The following is an 18088-nucleotide window of genomic DNA, read 5'->3' on the forward strand; positions in this document are numbered from 1 at the left end:
GAAAGCTGAAAATGACCATATGGTCACTAAAACCATTATTGGTTTTAACATGCATTGGCTTTAATATGTCAATAATATGCCATCACTTGTAATGGATAGAAAATTTAACTTTTCAACTCTGCGGTGGGCCTGTGTATCTTGTGTGAGGTTTAAGAGGAACATGAAAATGATGACATCATCAGGCCCCTTTTTTCAACACAGAAAACAGTTTGTGCTGTACTTGAAAGTTTTTGCTTCTCCTTGAGTAAATGCAAATAACAGCTGAAATTAAAACCTAATTTTAAGGAGAAATAGTGATGACTTGGATAAATGGAGGCTTACAAACAAGAGGCTTCTGTTCTCACATTATTAGCTTAGTATGTCACTTGAATGTTGCAAGGCACCCAACTGCAGTGACCGCGTGTGTGCATGTGTGTAAAATCTTCCTTGTGTAACTAGTTGCGGTCAGGCACTAATAGCCTTTTCCTTCTCTTCTTTTTTCTAAATTGAATTCATTTTCCTGGGAGGGAAATACCCACCCTTCTATATTTAGGTAGAAGATGCATCCCCCATTTAAGGGAATATTTTTCAGTCTGTTTTGAAAGATCTTGATTCTAATGGATGCTTTCTTCTCTTTCCTTTCCCCCTTAAGCTTACCATTTCCAGGTTTATAAGCCTGTAGTAGACTGAAGGGAAGTCGGGACAGAACTCATTCATGAAGAATAAGGTTTCAATGGTTGCTAGCCGCAACGACTGTTCTGTTGGAGGCGGTGCCTCTGAAACCAGTCAGTGGGAAATGCAGTTGGAGAGAGTGCTGTTGAGCTTAGGATCTGCTTGTTGGCTTCCCACAGGAATCTGTGTGACAACAGTGAGGACAGAATGCAACCCAAAGCGACATACAACAATAAATAAAATAGCACACATTATTTGTTGTTGCTTTTAATAAACTAGGCAATATGTACTTTGGCTGAAACGGTGTGATAGAAAGGATTTGGCATCTGAATATAGATGCAGGGCATATTTGCATGCAGAATGCAGTGTTTGACATGTGCAAGGCAGTTATGTTGGCTATTGTGTGTGGGGGGGTGTCTCAGCTGTTGCTTGTAGAAGCAGCTAATCCACTCTAATACACCTGCTATGACTATAATTAAAACCTGCCCAGCAGTGGGTATGAAGACGTGTGAAGGTTGGGCTGAATCATCAATCTAAAGGTTGTGCAAATTGGCGGTAATGTGATGATCGTTCCATAAGAAGATGATGACTGTTTGTGCCTCCATCTATTTCCTTAGCTGCAATTTATTCTATCTATTAAGACAGAGCAGAGCAGGGATGTGGCAGATCGTAAACCTTGCCTGATTCAACTTTCAGACGTCCTCGTGTCAATGAAGTTAAGAAAATAACTGGACATAGTTCCATTTATCTATTGGATCAAATGTCTTTGGTTAGTTGATTTAGTGCTGATAGTGTGCCGCAAACCTGAAATTAAGCTGCAAGTCTCTGCATATCAAGAGTTGTTTCCTAGCTACAGTGATGCCATTGGTGATTAGATAGGCCGCTCTCAAGTTGGCCCCAAATCTCACAGCGTTGTGGGTGTGTGGGTGTGTTTTGCCTTTAAGCATTGTGTGATGAAATAGCTTCAGGGTTTAACCAAGAGCATCTAATATAGCTTTAAAAAAACCCTTTTTCTAAGCTGAAGAGGAGATAATGTCTTTCTCCAATTCTGATACCCCGAAGCCTTTGAATTGGAGAAAATTGTTAACCTTTGTAGAACATCATGCGATTTGACCTGTGGACATACACATGTATAGACATGATCCATCAACACACACACATAGTTGTTGACAGATTTCATAGGCAGAATGCCTGTGCACAAACTTGTTGATATATACACGTGCAAACTTCAAAATTCACACCGCCACCTGTGAAGCCTAACTTCCAGAAGATTGCACCCGGAAAGACCCACCTTTGCCGCCATAAGAAGTTGTCCTCTAGGTTGCAATAAAACAGCATCTGGTTCAGGGTTGGTTTATGCAAGCAACAGATGCCGCCTTTGGTTTATACTTTTTAAAATGGGAAGTGAGATCTGGCTTATGGAGTGTGAGTGTGTCAAGCATTTTTGCATTTCAGAAGTAAGCTTAATGTATGTTTTGCCGGGCTATGAATTTATTATGTTTTTTTAAATTGTGTGTGGGAGAAATATTTTTGTTTCTAGATTTCTCTTCCCTCCCTTCTTAAAAGTGTGTGGGCCGACATTGGGCTGAGTTTCTTCTTGTGAATAGAATGTGATAGTTAAATAATTATTTTTTTTAATGAAGAGCTAAGCCCTACGCTTTAAAAACAAAATGCTCTGTTCTTACCACAGTGAAACAGATGCCACGCTTTAAAAAAAAGGAAGAAGAAGGTATAATTATGCCAACTGCGAAATCACATAAAGATTTTCTTTACACTTCTTTTTTTATTGCCTTCAGCACATCAGGTCCACCTATTTGGCCAGGAAGCACCTTTTTCAAGCGAAATGGAGCCCTTCTGCAAGGTAGGTCATATATTCCATTTTTCTTCCCTTGACATCTTCCCTTCTCCCTCCCCGTCATTAATTCTTTTGAGCATTATCATGATTTTCACAAGCTTTCTGGAAAGAAGCTGTGGTGGACTCGTGTGTGTGTGTGTGTGTGTGTGTGTGTACACCACAGATATATAAATATATATATTTCTCTGTGCCTACCTTTATAACATGCAAAACATTTATTGGAAAAGGTTACAGTGTGTTGTGAAGGTGGCTCTCTTCTTCCTTCCTTCCCTCTCTCCCCCCCTCCATGTACATCATTGATTTTGTTATCTCCCATTTCTAGCAAAGTCAACAGAGTTTATGCAGGACATGTTCCGGTAACTTTCAATTGTGTTGATAAAGATAATAACTTTGCTCCTTATTGCGCCTGTGCAAAAATAACTTGCAGCAATTGTCTGCCAGCTCTACAGCAGCAGAAGGTGATTGATATAAAGGCACAAAGTCTTCCGTTTTTGAAATTTTGTTATATTCCGACCGTTTCCCCTATTCAGTACTGGAGAGATGTGTATATCTGTGAGGCTTCTTTTTTCCCATTAGAATAATCTTAACTAGTACATTATGCATTTGTAACTTGGAAATTGGATCTGATGCAACTTGGAGCATCACTTTCATGCTTGTGTGTGTGCGCCACATTCTGAATCATAATTGTAATCCGATCTAGACTCGGGTTATCTTTTGGGTATAGTTTTATCAGCTGTACTTCCAGGCTGCTATTCTGTGAAATTCGATTGCACATATCAATAGGAGATCTGCCTATCTTTCCATAACTCTTGGGAGGCAGTAATCAGAACACGTAACCAAAATCTGGCAGCCAGCTATGGCTACTGCTTCATTTGCATTTAGAAAAGACAAGGAGGCTAATTTTCTAGATTAATGGAGGTACTTGTCTTTTGTGTTTTTCCATGGATTGCATTTGCTGAAAATGTCTGTAAATATCAGGTTGTAGTGAAAGATTACATAGTACTTTATGGAGATGATGCTGCTTAAATGAATTTGATGCCAAATGAAAATTTGAAGGCCAGCCTCCCTACCTGATGCAAAAGCAGCACTCAAAACAGGGAAACGGCCATGTTTTAAGGAAGCAATTATTATCTGTACATAAGGCGCAGTGATCACGGTTCCATATCCAAAGTAAGATTACCATTTTGGCTTTATAGTGGTACCTCGGGTTACATACGCTTCAGGTTACATACGCTTCAGGTTACAGACTCCGCTAACCCAGAAATATTACCTCGGGTTAAGAACTTTACCTCAGGATGAGAACAGAAATCATGTGGCGGCAGCAGGAGGCCCCATTAGCTAAAGTGGTGCTTCAGGTTAAGAACAGTTTCAGGTTAAGAACAGACCTCCAGAACGAATTAAGTACTTAAGCCGAGGTACCACTGTATAGCCTTGGAATGTGTGAACGCAAAGTCTGGGGGACTCATTATCCACTGTATTTCCCCCTTTAAGCTATTTATATATTGCAGTTCATCCAAAAATACCACAGTGCTTCACAAATTTTAAAAAGCACCTAACGAAAACACCACTAAAATAATGCAAAACCATGCAAAATAAAACCCAAACAGCCGAACAATGAAGCAGCAGCAGCACATACCAAAAATAGCACAGTTGTCTAGCAATAGCTGGCCAGCATACGGCCAAGCTGACTGCTTTTGAATCCCATGTTACAATCTGTGGCTGGGAAAGTTTTGTTTTGATATTTTCCCTCTTCTGGTCCATAGAATGGACTGCCCTGAAAACACATTCAGATTTCTTGCGTGTGCCGTATTACAGACTGGTTTACAAATGGCTCTCTCCTCTTGTTCCCCCACCCCCACCCCAGCTCACCCCTCCACACCAAATTGTAAGAACTTAATATTGTGGATTAGGAGGAAATGGAAGGTGAAGCAGAGTTTCGATGCTCAATGAAATGGGTAGGTTTGAGCAGCTAGCTAGGTCGAAATTCAAAAACCACTGTAGAATCCTGGGAATATGAATGTGTTAAATTAAGAACCAGGCAAGTTTTCATCATTTAGAGGAATAAGCACATCTGGGCTTTTGTTAGTTTAGAATTCTAGTTCATTTGGACTAGGCTAGAGTGCAGTATCTAAAGAAGGCTGAATTTTAGCAGCTATACCTTCCACCATCTATCATGTGGCACGTGCAGGAACAGCTGCCTAACCCAAAATTCTCACCTTGGGACAACAATAAGGGCATAAAACCTTGTTTTATAAATGAAGGCATAAAACCATTGTCTTGGCAGACATCTTGACAATCTTATTTTCAGCTATGTGCCCAAAAACTATTTTATATATTAATGATGATGGCAGTGTTCAAATGCCTCCTGTGAAAAATGCTACTCTGTGAAATTCAAGTAACAATAAGGCCTCGAGTCACAAGACCTCGAGGGCAATACTTATAAATAAAACAAATCATTCTTTAAAAAGTGTACAGCTTCTCCCACACCAATAATTATTTTTTCTAGGGATTGTGGATGAAACAACCCAAATTTGTATATATGTATGTGTGTGTATATATTTAATTTTAATTTTTATTCATTTTTATTGTCTTTATTTTTTTATTTCTTTATTATTTTATGTTACTGAATTACATGTTCTTGCATTTATTTATTTATTTATTTATTTATATACATACAATCTTATTTGAGCTCAGTGCTGCCTCACAGTAATTTGAGGGAGGTTCATAGTAGTGGCTGGTTATAACAAGCGGCCTTGCTCATTCCAGCACGTGTGTGTGTGTGTTGAAAATACAGATCGGCAAATCAAAGCAATACAATCAGTCTTATATAGTCAGCAGCCTCAGGGTACTTCCCATTGAATATGATACATCCGTTTTTCCTAGGAATTATCCAGAATCATAAACACATGGTACACACAAACACACAAAAAAAAACCAAGGAACAATGTGAAAGATTTTGAAGTCCTACAAATAGATTCCCTTGGAATGTTCATATGGTCAGTAAAACACATTAACATTGCATGTATTCTCTCCTGTTGCATTACTGATGCTACCACGCTTTTGCAGTCTTTTGGCAATATTTCAGACTTAGAGTTCTGCATTTTCAGTTACTGATATAAAATAATTATTGGCTGAGCATTAAATAACCAACCAGTGACACCATCTTCCTTGTAAAGTTGCTGTTCAAAGCCCAAGTGCACTTAATATACTGATGGAGTGATTTTAAAAGAGAAATTTCCAGTGTCAGCTTCATGATTAAATATTTGGTGGATTAGTTCTGTTTTGGGTTACCATTGGAAGAGAGGTCAAGGTTTTTGTTATCCATGTCCTTGCAATGAACCTAAACATCTCAGAAAGCTTTACTAAGACTGCACTTCTTTTCACACTTGCCTGGAAATTAACTACACTGAGCACAGTGGGATGTGAGTAAAGCTCTGAGTAAACATGGATAGGATTGCGTTTTCCATGCGTGTATGCATAAGTACATGGACTTTTGTACAGCTTGCAGTTGAATGGATGAGAGCTGTGCAGGGTGTTGAAGAGACGTGTTCCTTGTCCGATATGATTATGGTCAAGGTAGGCAGAACATAGTTTCAGGAGAAGGGAAGAGTGGTGCAACACAGCAAGAACCATGGATGGAACAAGACTCGGCTCGAACTATGATTTTCTCGTGATTAGGACAGTTCGTTCCTGTGATAAAAATCTGCGTCTTGAGACTTTCTAACACCCGTATTCTTCTGCACATTTGGAACAGGATGAAAAGGTACAGAGGTGAACATTGAAGAAAATGTCAAGGAACGTAGAAGTGGATCTGATCTGTAATACATCTAAAATAAATGTTAATAGGGCAGAGCATTTTTAATAGGTCAGTATTTTAAGTTCAGCAGTGAAGGTAGAGGTATTCTTGTTAGCACAGTTGTAGGTTTAAATATCAAGGGGACTGGCCTTGGTACAATGGTCTCTTACTTAAAAATATTTTGCTTACCCATATTCGAATGCTAAAGTCTTACTACTAGATTCATCCAGTGGCTCTAACAACATCTATTCAGGTAAGAAAACCACCAGATTCCTGTGGAGTAGCAGACTTTCACCAAGTCTATGTTACAGTGAATGTTGGTTAGAACTAATGACTGGCTACTTGTCTTTATTTCACTGTGGCTTTAGGCAGAGTGGTTGCAATTGGAGGGATAACTTGAGCAGGCTGCACAAATCCTGCGGAAAGCTTTTGAAATAGAAATGTTGTGTTGTGTTTTAACTATGGTCATTAGTAAGATGGGGCAAAATTGAAGGGGTAGCTAGGGTGGGACTGACAGTTTTCAGCAGTAGCAAGCATAATGGGGATGCTGGGCCAGCAAGTATTTAAAATATCCTATCTGTTTTTCTGCCCTTCCTTGAGGAAGTGTGCAGTAATGTACATAGGGCTATTCCATTTTGTCTTCACAATTTCTCTTGTGAGATGTCGTAAGCTTAGATAGAATGGTTTGCCCAAGTGAGTTTCATGCCTCCAGCAAGTTATTTGTGGTTGTGTTCACTTCGCTATCTGGTGGAGGGTAGGCAGTAGACTCTCCCCTGCCTGAACTGTGCTCCATGGAACTTTTGTGTTCCACGCCATCTTTTCAGCGGAATTATTCAAGGCTTCCTATTCTGCAGCAAAGAGCTGAAGTGGAATGATGGGAAATTCCCCACACAGTTAAATCCAGAGGACACAGGTGTGGCCATGACAATGTGAGATGGGGATGATTTGTCTTAGCAGAGGCAGGGTGAATTCATTGGAAAGAAAAAAGGTGACAGGACAGAATATCAGAATGCCACAAATGTTTATAGGTGTGTAAATGTGATAGCTCTACAGTCAGCACACCATCTTAATACCGTTTATTGAGGCAGCCAGTGATGCTTCTGGCATTTACTGGGATTTTAGACAGTTTAGAACTAGCTGCATCTTCAGAGATCATAATATAGCTAAGCTGGCTACAAGGCAAAAACATTCTTCACTAATTTCAAAACTCTGTCTGAGTTTGATTTGTGTGTCAGCTGACTACCGTAGCCACTTGTGAATGCCTCTGGGCAAAGTTTGCTGCCTTTGTTTACATTACCTTGACAACCGAGGGGAGTGGTTGCTACTTCAGGTCAGGTCAGGGTACACCACAAACGTTAGGTAGGGGTGTAGTTATCTTGAAGCCAGGGCTCCTGGATGAAGTGTTGAGCAGGAAAAGGGAAAGAAAAACACTATCTTTGCTGAAATGCATGATGAAAAATAGTTTTGCTGATGACAACATTGTTCTTTGCAAGCCCTTGCCCAGCCTCTCTGATGTTGTAATCTAAAAAGGGCTGTGGGAAAGCAAATAAAAATTATATGCTTAGATCATGGGAAAGCATAAGGTAGAGCAACATCTATAGAAATCTGAAATAGGGTAATTAAATGGTTTGTTCACTGTGGCCACATCTGGTCTAAAAGAAGCAATATGTTTGTTAACTCCTTTTCCAAGCAGGTTCACTGGTGTTATCCATGTGTTTAAATCAGTGTATGATTTATAACTGCATCCAAGGCATGCTCCTTCATTATTTTTGGTGGCAGATAATTGATGCAGTTAAACAGGTAGTTGGGCTGCCTTGTCTTTCGATTTTCCATCCTTAGCTGTGACCTGGAAAAAAATGGCGACAGCGTTCAAGCACATGCAAGCCATGTGTTTGCAGTTTCTTTTTCCTCGTTTCAGATGAACTCAGAATATTTTTCTCCCAAGGTCTTTGTGCTTTGTATAGGCTAAAGTCTGTGCGTTGTAAACTCTTGATAACTGGGGCTTTATTTATTTTTCCATGGCTAAGATTGGGATGTGAGGGTGATCTACCTGTGACATTTGTCACCCCGTTGATCACCAGGGTCGATTTGGCTAATTGGCTGGCTAGGCAGGTGTCACCTTCCTCCCTTACCACTCCATGTACATCCCTCCCGAAGCTGGATACTCGGTGGAAGAGGACAACCATCCCAGATAAAAGGAGCGTACTGTTCTTTGGTCAAAGGTATAGGATAGCTAAGATTGGTGTCACATTTCACTCTTATCCTCTCCCCATCGTTCCATGAGGTGGATGGTGACTGTTTGAAATGGAAGAGCCCTTCTATACTTGTAAAAAAAATACCTGTGCATTTTAAAACCTGGAAAATGTGTGGGGAGCCTCCAGCAGTAGAGCAGTTCACCAGTTTACACACACAAACCAGCTTGGGGTGGGTGGGAACTGGATTGACTACAGGGGATGGAGGTAATGGAATCACTTTAATATATCACCATCTGAGGATCATTGCCAGACTCTCCCATATGGTAAGTTAACCTGGAACCTGCTTGCCTTAGGAGGGCTGTTGTCTGTAACCATTCCACCCTCCCCTTTGTTCTCAGATGGTCCTTGGATTTCCCCATAGTGACCAAGTTAGCACAGGCTTCAGCACACCAACCTTGTGTGTCTGGAGGCTTTTTGCAGATGCAGGATCCTGGAAGGCCTCTACATTCAAAGCCTTCTCCACATCAGATGCCACTGCTAGCGCGCGCACGCCTTGGATGGGGCGGGACTGAGAGGAGCTGTGTGGTCCCATTGGCTGCATTGCTTAAAGGCATGACCCACGAGCCCGTGGTAATATTGTTTTGCCTTTTCATGCACGTTAACATGTGAAGATCTCTAAGGTGTGCTGGCATTATGATAGTTGCCTATAGGAAACCCTTAAACAAGACCTGATTGAAACCGCACTCTCCCCACCTGTGATACAAGCATCCGTCTACAGAGGCATACTGCGCTGTCACCTCTATTCCTAAACATTTATGCTGGCATAGTGATGATCAAAACATATCACGATTTGCAGCGATTTACTAGTGCTGTAGTCTGTAGGCCTGATCCAGTGCAAGTTGCAGCATTTGGGGTGTTTAGTGTCTTTATGAAACTTCTCTCAAGCAAGCAGCACAACACTATTGTGTGTGTGTGTTTTAATGGACGTACAGAAAAGTTGTACTTGCGTGCTCAACCTCGGGCAGAAATGCAAAAAAAGTAGTGTATCCCATCAATAGTGTGTCTAGACAACCTGCTTATTAAGCATTCATTTTGATTTGTTTGCAGGAAGGAAATAAGACATTGCATCAAAGGAAGTGTTACCCAACACTTTCCAGTGCATTTTCCTGTCACTTATCCTTACTGCAAAAAATCCAATATTTTGGAGAAGTAGATTTCTTGAGAAAGAGCTCCCAGCCAGCGATAATTGTGCAACCTGAGTTTGCCGGTATATGATTGCATCCCACCCAAAAATAGCACCAGTCTGGAAGCACCCCAGGTGTAAAGAACACATGTTTGTAGAGAAAAGTGTGTGGCTTTTAAATTACTTTGAAACAGCAGCCAGGAAATGGCACACCGTAGCTTCTGAGTCGCCACCCTCTTTTCTTCTTCTTTGAAGGACACCTAAATGTGGCTTGGACCCTAATAAATTTTCCACCTCTTCCTACCCCTGCAGCTGTCATGGGGCCACTCTTGACCAATGTGAAATGACTAGGAGAGGATGCTGTCAGAGGGGGAAGTTGCCCCAAATTGGATGTTGCTACTCCTGGTTTTAGGGCAATTTCCACCTTCCACAGTAGCTCTCCCATGGTCCCATTGCACAGGAGCCACCACTTCCCAGTACACTGAAGAGAGATTTTCATGGGTGCAGGTGGCTGGGGGGGTGGAGAAGGGATCAGAAAACTGTCTTTCCATACACCATAGTTCTTGTGCATGCCCTTCACTCCTGGTGGGTTACGCATGTAGATTATACTTGAGTGTGTCCACCAGATGTAAAGGGAGGCCTTACCGTATTTTTCGCACCATAGGACGCACTTTTTCCCTCCTAAAAAGCAAGGGAAAATGTGTGTGCGTCCTATGGAGCGAATGCAGGGGGGAGGCAGGCGGGAAAAGCCCCCAAGAGCCGCACACAAGCTTCGTGCGCTCTTGCGGGCTTTTCCCCAGGAGGGAGAAGGGACTGACTGGCTGCATCCTTTGAAGCAGCAAAGTGGGGGAGGAGCAGCTTACACTCCACTAAGCAGCTTCTCTCCCACTTTCCTGTTTCAAAGTGGAGGGAATCCACTGCAGTTGCGAGCAGAGGATCCATGGCTCCACTTCCTTCCCTTGAAGCAGGGTGCAGGGGTGCAGGGGGGAAAGAGGGCAGGAAATAGATGCCGGGCAGGAAGACACAACCACACTTTGACCACTGGAAAGTCCACCTCAGCCTCCCCAGATTTCCACTGAGACGGCCAGGCTAATCTCAATGGCCATAAGTCAGGCTCAGCATTATTAACTGGACTTAGATAAGCCATGGTTCCCCTTCCTACCCTCCTCTGAGGCTCGATTTAAAGCAGCAAAGCGGACAGGAGCCGCCCGCTTTGCTGCATTAAATAGTTTAGTAGTGCAACATTTGATTCAGAATATTTTTGTGTGTGTTTTCCTCCTCTAAAAACTAGGTGCGCCCTATGGTCAGGTGCGCCCTATGGTGCGAAAAATACGGTAATTACAGATAGATTCACTAACCATTACTTGGTTTTAGTTCATGTAGCTGAAGTGCTGTAAGTGATTTATTCCTATCAAACCACCACCACCACAACAACAACCAACACCAGTGAAAGATTTTCAGAGGTCTTATCTCTTGCACCAAGTAATAAAGGTGAGGAGGTTAGTTTAACAAATGCCCTCTTTAATATCTGCATCTTAAGCCAACGCTACTTTCCTGCACCACAATTTGTTCATGGTAGACATCAGTAGAAGATAAGATCTGTGGCAGCTGCGGTAGCGTAGTGGCTGAAAACCGGAGCCATAAATCTCGAAGTCTCTGGTTTGAGTCTCACCTCTGCCACAAATTCAGTAGGTAGCCTTAGGCTGGTCATGCTCTCTCAGTTATGGGAGGTAATAATACTGCCTTGCCTTGCAGTGTTGCCGCAGCAATTGCAACCTGATAAAGCTGGTGAACCTCTTTGAACAGTCTTTGCAATATGCATTTAATGAACAGAATCAAAATTGGAAAGGATGCCCAAGGGAATTTAGTGCAACCCCTTGTTGTTGTTCGTATCATTATACTATTAGTATGATCTGAAAGCATATGGAGCCATCACTTGGCTGAAGCTAAGCAGGTCTGGGTCTGGTTGGTGCGTTGGATGGGTTCCATGGTGGAAGGAAGATGGGACATAAATGTAAGAAGAAAAGTAAAAAAAATGTTCACCTGAAGTTAAATAGCAGACTTGTGCCAGAGGGAAGATGCCACTCAAGTCATGGGACCAAAATAATTCCAGCAAGGTTCAGTTCAGATCCTTTATGGTGATTGTTGTGTTTGTTACACTAGTTTCCATGAGACTTGGCATCACCGCACTCCTCCTCCAAAGAACTTGCCATTTTACCTGTAACTGTTACAGTATGTAATTATAGAGTTCTAAGACAGTATTTTAGAAACTTTGCTGCTGTAGCGAGGAATTTATTTTACACTGACAACACCCAGTTGCTCTTGGTGATTATCTCTCTTTCTTTTCTCAGCAAAGACAACATCCAAACAGGGATTGCTGTTGTGTTTGTTACCGTTAAGATATTAATATATTGCATTGATCAGCCTGGACAATGTATAAAGTTGAGTGTCAAATTTGCTCTCAAATGAAAGCCTGCTGCTTACTTTATTTCTACCCTGTAGGGTGCTGCTTTGACATTTTGTGATGGCTGGATTTTAGAACACCTTTTGGGTTCCAAGCTGAAACTGATACTTCTGGCGCATTCCAGTAAACCATATTTTTACCATGAGCATGCCCGAGAGGGCTCTTTGTCTCATCCCTCATTAGCGTTATGTCTGAACCAGGGATCTTGATTTGTTTTGTTCCTTAAAAAGCCACAATCAGTAAATTTAGAACAAATATTGGCTGGCAGAGAGAAGTGAACTAACAGAAGTTAGCACAGGCATCCCCAACCTTCGGCTCTCCAGATGTTTTGGACTACAGTTCCCATCATCCCTGGCCACTGGTCCTGTTAGCAAGGGATCATGGGAGTTGTAGGCCAAAACATCTGGAGGGCTGCAGGTTGGGGATGCCTGGTTTAGCAGGAACGTGCTGTCTTCCAGGGAGGAGATCACAGCTGTGTGACTTAATCTGTCATCTGAACCTAGGGGTCGTGGTTAAGCTCTCTTCTCCCTAAGTAAGTAAGATTTGTAACTAAAGTTTGTTCTTGGCTTAGCTTCCACGTAGTGCTGAATTATAAGGACCAAGGATGAGCAAAACAAGTGTGAGCTCCTCCTTGGGAGCCAGCACATTTGTGTAGTCTCAGTAAGCCATAGTTTGTCTTACCAGGACATGTGATCCAGACCAATGTATGCAATCTTAAGAGTGCAGTCTTCTGTTAAGAGTGCAGTCCTTTTTTCTTTTTACAACTTGTATATATATTGAAAGGCATATGATACGGTTGTGGTTTTTGTTTTTGTTTTTAAAGTGGATGTGCATCGTGTGCATCTAAAATTTGGAAAATATGGATGTATTGAATCCTACACTATTCTAGGCATGTTACATATGATTAGAGTTAAGTTTGTGACAACTGATGCAGAAATTCAGTTCACTGCAGAAAATGGTTGCATAAATAGATTGTCCTTATTTGCAAATAATACTCTCTTGATGTATACACCTTTTTAATAATAGCACAACAGTGGGAGAGGTTTTGTACACCAAAATTAGAAGTTACAAGACACCACAATTATCTCTTTGGTGTGCAATAGAACCCTTTTTCCAACCACATCTTTCACCAAGATCTATCTACTATATTAGAAACATGACTCCCACCTTATATTAGGGATGCAGAATCTGTAGTCTAGATGATGTTTGAGTATCACTCCAACATCCCTGGCCAGTGGCCTTGCTGGCTGCGGTTGGTGGCAGCTGCATTCCCACAGCATATGGAGAACTGCTGGTTCCCCATTCCCACCTCATTGTGCTTATGGTGTTGAACAGTTGCTGTATGAGTGGGGTGGGGGAGAAAGACAAGTGAGCGACTTGGGTGAAATGGGCCTCAAAGTATGTGCTGGCAGTGGGAGAAAGAGCTGCAACTGGCCCTTCATTCCACCTTCCCTTCCAAGAATGACTCCATGAGGACATCATAATAAACTATGGAAGCCTAGGCAGACCTTGGGCTTACACTCTTCTCCTCCCCGTCTTCTCCTCCGAGATTGATAATTTCTGTCAGGGGGCCAAAATATTTTAGGAATATAGTCAATAAAATCAGTTCACAGTAGAATCTGGGATCTTGCCAGACTGGAACATTAAACCCTCTTACATGCAGCTGCATAAATTCAGCCCAGGGTTTCCCTTTGCAAGGCAAGCAGGAGCGTTAACATCTACTGGATTTGCTGCCGTTTTTATTTATCTAACAAATGGGAACAAGCTTTGGGAATTCTGCCTTGCATGTTATGTAATGATGAGGGGGGTTTAGGATGGGTATGACGTCAACTGCCTGATCCTTATCTAATAAACTGATCATTAAATACAGTCCAACAATTAACTTTTGAGCTGGACACTAAGAGTAGCTTTGAAACCTTTTTAATTTAATTGCAGCATCTGTCACAAGAACAGTCAGCTCTGTTCTTAATAATATGTGATTCATTTGCATATATTAACATTAGGATCATTGGCAATTCCCCCCTCTCCCCCTCCCCGCTCCACAGCATCACTTACTAATAAATGAACTTTGCTACTGTTTTTTTGTTTTAAACTTTTCTCCCTTTCTTTATCCTACACACACACACACACACACACACACACACACACCTTGGCCTTCCACGTTGTCACTGTAAATAGATTGCTGATGACCTGGCTGGAAGGTTGAAGCTGCCTATGTCAGAGTGACCTGGCTTTTGAACAGCAGCAGGAGATAAAATAGGTGTACACTAAGGTTTTGGGGACTTCGGTCACCCTTTTGAAAAGAATGCAAAGTTATATTTCCGTCATAATCAGACCAAGGTTGATATTTGTGAATGGCACCAGAAACTATTGCCAGCTTAAGCTAAGCAAAGAAAAATGCCCAGTGACAAATAAAAGATTGATACAGAATTTACTTTGTGTTACTTCCCTGCACCTAAAATGCAGCCTGGAATTACATTGTCCGAATTGTAGCACCTGTATCTAAAAGCACAGAGTTTTATAAACCACAAAAAGACTGGTTGCCTTTGGGGGAGTGGAGTGTGGTGTAAATAAATAAATAAATATAGGGACCGTATTTATTACTTAACTTTTCTATCCCAGTATTCTGTACTAGGTGCAGAAGGAGGCCAACAACAAAATCTAAATTTAGAATATAATAAAGGCAGACATAACATAAATATAGCCAGAACAAAGAAAAGCATTAGCCAATTAAACTAAAACCAACAACTTAACCATTGTTACTCCAGCCGGCCAAAAGTGTACCTCAACTTACCTATTTTGGGAAGGCCTTTGGAGAAGGTGGAGACTGGTCTCCCCTAGAGAATGCAGCTGCTGAGAAACCTTTTCTCCAATGGAAAGCCTTGGCTCAGTGGTAGACAACGCACTTTACATGCAGAAGGTCCCGGGTTCAGTCCTTGGCATCTTCAGGTGAGGAAGATCTCTGTCTGAAACCCAGGAAAGGTGTGTGAGAAAGAGCTTCATGGTAGGAACAGTGCAGTCTGTGGCTGTTTGGCCCAGATGTGTCTAGTCCTCAAATGCTGGCTAAGGGAACAGGATCTAGATTCAAGGCTCTGCAAGACTATTTGCATATTCTTGGCCTTCTAAAGTCTAACATCCACAGTGTGTGAACTCCTCTTTGTCCAACTCCCCACGGCGTGTACCAGTTTTTACTGTGCTGAATCACATGCTGCAACTTAACCGTCCAAATGGTTCAGTGGGTATGATGCCCAGTGTTTTCTATATTCCAAGAGCTAATAACTTTTTTGGTGTATGTGCAAGGGAGGTTACAGTTCACTTTTCCCTTGTGGGGTTTTGCTTCCTGCAACAGCACATTGATGAACCAATAAAGACTAAATTTAAAGTCGAAGTGTAGTCTTTGTGAACAAAGTATGGATTTATTAAAGCATTGTTCTGTTCTGTTGCTGGTGCTTGGCTGATGCTGATTTCTCTGTTTGCAAACAGAGAGACATTCCCAAATTATTATTGACATCAGTGGAAATTGCACATTTGTTTAAAGTTCTGACAGTTTTATTGAAATTGTGAAAATCTTGGTTTGCCAGCAAAGAACAAAACCACTGATGGGATGTACTTAACTATCTTAATGTTTCTACCAAACAGTATTTAATGGATCACTTCTTTACATGATTATTGCAGCTGCTTTATTCTGAGCATGCCACATAATATATATTTCTTTTAAATTAATGCAACTGCAAAAGAGAGGCTTTCTCTTATTTATAAGATTATATCTGGATACAATGAAATCCACACACATTCAGAAATTTCAGGCTACCTTGTGAACTCTGTGCATGCACAGAATTAACACCAGGTGTAGTGAGTTATGATTTCTTTAAACTCAATTCCAGAGCTCAAATGCTGGTCTGCAGCAATAAAATGATGCACGTTTGGTGTGACTCTTCGTGGCTAATGAGCTTATTTGTGTCCTACTTTGTGGTGCAGAATGGAAACTGAGAATATACTTATTTCTCCCAATTTGTAGCTCACATTTCATCACACCACTTTGATGCCAGGACTATTGCCCAGACCTAATGACATTTTAATATGAGAGGCTGCATGTGATCCAGGGGAGGGCAGACTTCTACTTTGTGTTTTACTAGAACCCCAAGCTCCTCCAGCTAGAACCAGGTACAAAACTTAGAATAGTTTTGTACAGGGATATGTTCTGTGTACCATAACTAAGATTAGTTTACTGTCCTTCCACATGCAAACCTAGTTACTGAAGCTTTTTTCATTTCATCTATCTAATTAATTTAGGGGAGGGAGAGTCATTTCTATTTTTAAGCAGTTTGGAGTTGAAAATCCTTTCTGATCTACTGCAGATCACCCAGAGACCTGCCAGTATATCCTGATACCTCCTTGGATTTGGATTTGATATCCCGCCTTTCACTCCCTTTAAGGAGTCTCAAAGCGACTAACATTCTCCTTTCCCTTCCTCCCCCACAACAAACACTCTGTGAGGTGAGTGGGGCTGAGAGACTTCAGAGAAGTGTGACTGGCCCAAGGTCACCCAGCAGCTGCATGTGGAGGAGCGGAGACGCGAGCCCGGTTCACCAGATTACGAATCTACCGCTCTTAACCACTACACCACACTGGCTCTCCTTCCCATTCTTGGTCTACTTCATGCATCCAACCAAAGCAGTCTGTTGCATATGGAAGCTTGCACTAACTAGTGCTTTGTATCTGTATGTATGAGTATACACAGAGGTGCCCAATGAAATACTTAAAGCAGGGGTCAGCAACCTTTTTCAGCCATCCCTCAGACCATGTGGTGGGCCGGACGATATTTTGAAAAAATAAATAAAAAATGAACGAATTCCTATGCCCCACAAATAACCCAGAGATGCATTTTAAATAAAAGCACACATTCTACTCATGTAAAAACATGCTGATTCCCAGACCATCTGCGGGCTGGATTGAGAAGGCGATTGGGCCACATCCGGCCTATGGACCTTAGGTTGCCTACCCCTGACTTAAAGTAATGCCCAGAGTCCAGAGTTAGGTTTTGATTATAGCAGGAAACATCTGCTATACAAAGAAGCAAATTTGTCGACCAGTCAATATATGTCTCGAGGTGTTTTGTGCAACATAATATAAAAACAGCCAAGCATCTTTTGTGCTGGATTTTTCTCTTAATGTAATTTCCTTCAGTAAGAGAATAGAGAGCATGTTCTTGGGATCATTTTGCTTGGCAGCACACAGAGAAGAAGAGAAGGGCTTTTTTATTACTTCTCAGCTCCTTTGCACAAAGAAATATTGTTCTGCTTTTTATTTTTTAAAAAAGCTTAGTTACAAATGCCTCCTGTCACAAGTCATAAGCATTCTGCTGTTTTGATATGGGCTGTAGTTGATACTGCAGCTTTATGAAATTATAGTACCAGACTCAATGAGCAAAAACGCCGATCACTATAGGGCTTGTGCTTTTCTTTGTTTTTTTATTAGTTTACAGTTGTTTTCTTTGTGACATGATTTTTTAAAAAATGTCTTAGCACTATTGGGCGCTATGGCTACAAATTACCATACATTAAAATATTTCTCCCACACCAATGGATTGGCTTTTAGTAAAGCAAACATTTGATATCATGCCTCAGGAAAGAACATATTTTATCATGCAAGATGTGTTATAACCTAAAGAAAACTCTCTTAATTACAAAACTGTAGCTGCCATGCTGCTGTTAACATTGCATCGCCATTTTTATTATAAAACTACTGTGTCCATTACATAATGCCCTCAAATTTTTGTTTTTGCTGTCATGGTTTTAAATTCAATTTGAGAATGCCATCTATTAATACAAGCACATCTCTATATGTTTGGTTGAAGGTTTGAGTGTTGTTGTTGTTTACATTTATATACCACCCTTCAGGATGGTTCACAAGATAAAAACACAAAATAAATAGTTAAAAACAA

At 41.3% G+C, this 18088-nt stretch overlaps 1 protein-coding gene across 8 annotated transcripts in view; it reads left to right on the top strand.

Annotated features, from left to right (window-relative positions):
- FOXN3 (forkhead box N3) overlaps positions 1-18088 on the top strand; it is a 192042-nt gene that overhangs the window by 118060 nt on the left and 55894 nt on the right. For all 8 annotated transcript variants that reach the window (XR_013980174.1, XM_080984504.1, XM_080984502.1 and 5 more), the window contains exon 4: positions 2448-2512. Coding sequence is in view for 7 of the 8 variants with exons in the window: in XM_080984504.1 (XP_080840630.1) it covers positions 2448-2512 (65 nt within the window). In the remaining variant the exon portion in view is untranslated. The remainder of the gene's footprint in view (positions 1-2447; positions 2513-18088) is intronic.

This window comes from Podarcis pityusensis (assembly GCF_964106645.2).
Source record: "Podarcis pityusensis genome assembly, chromosome: 1".
NCBI classification, from domain to species: domain Eukaryota; kingdom Metazoa; phylum Chordata; class Lepidosauria; order Squamata; family Lacertidae; genus Podarcis; species Podarcis pityusensis.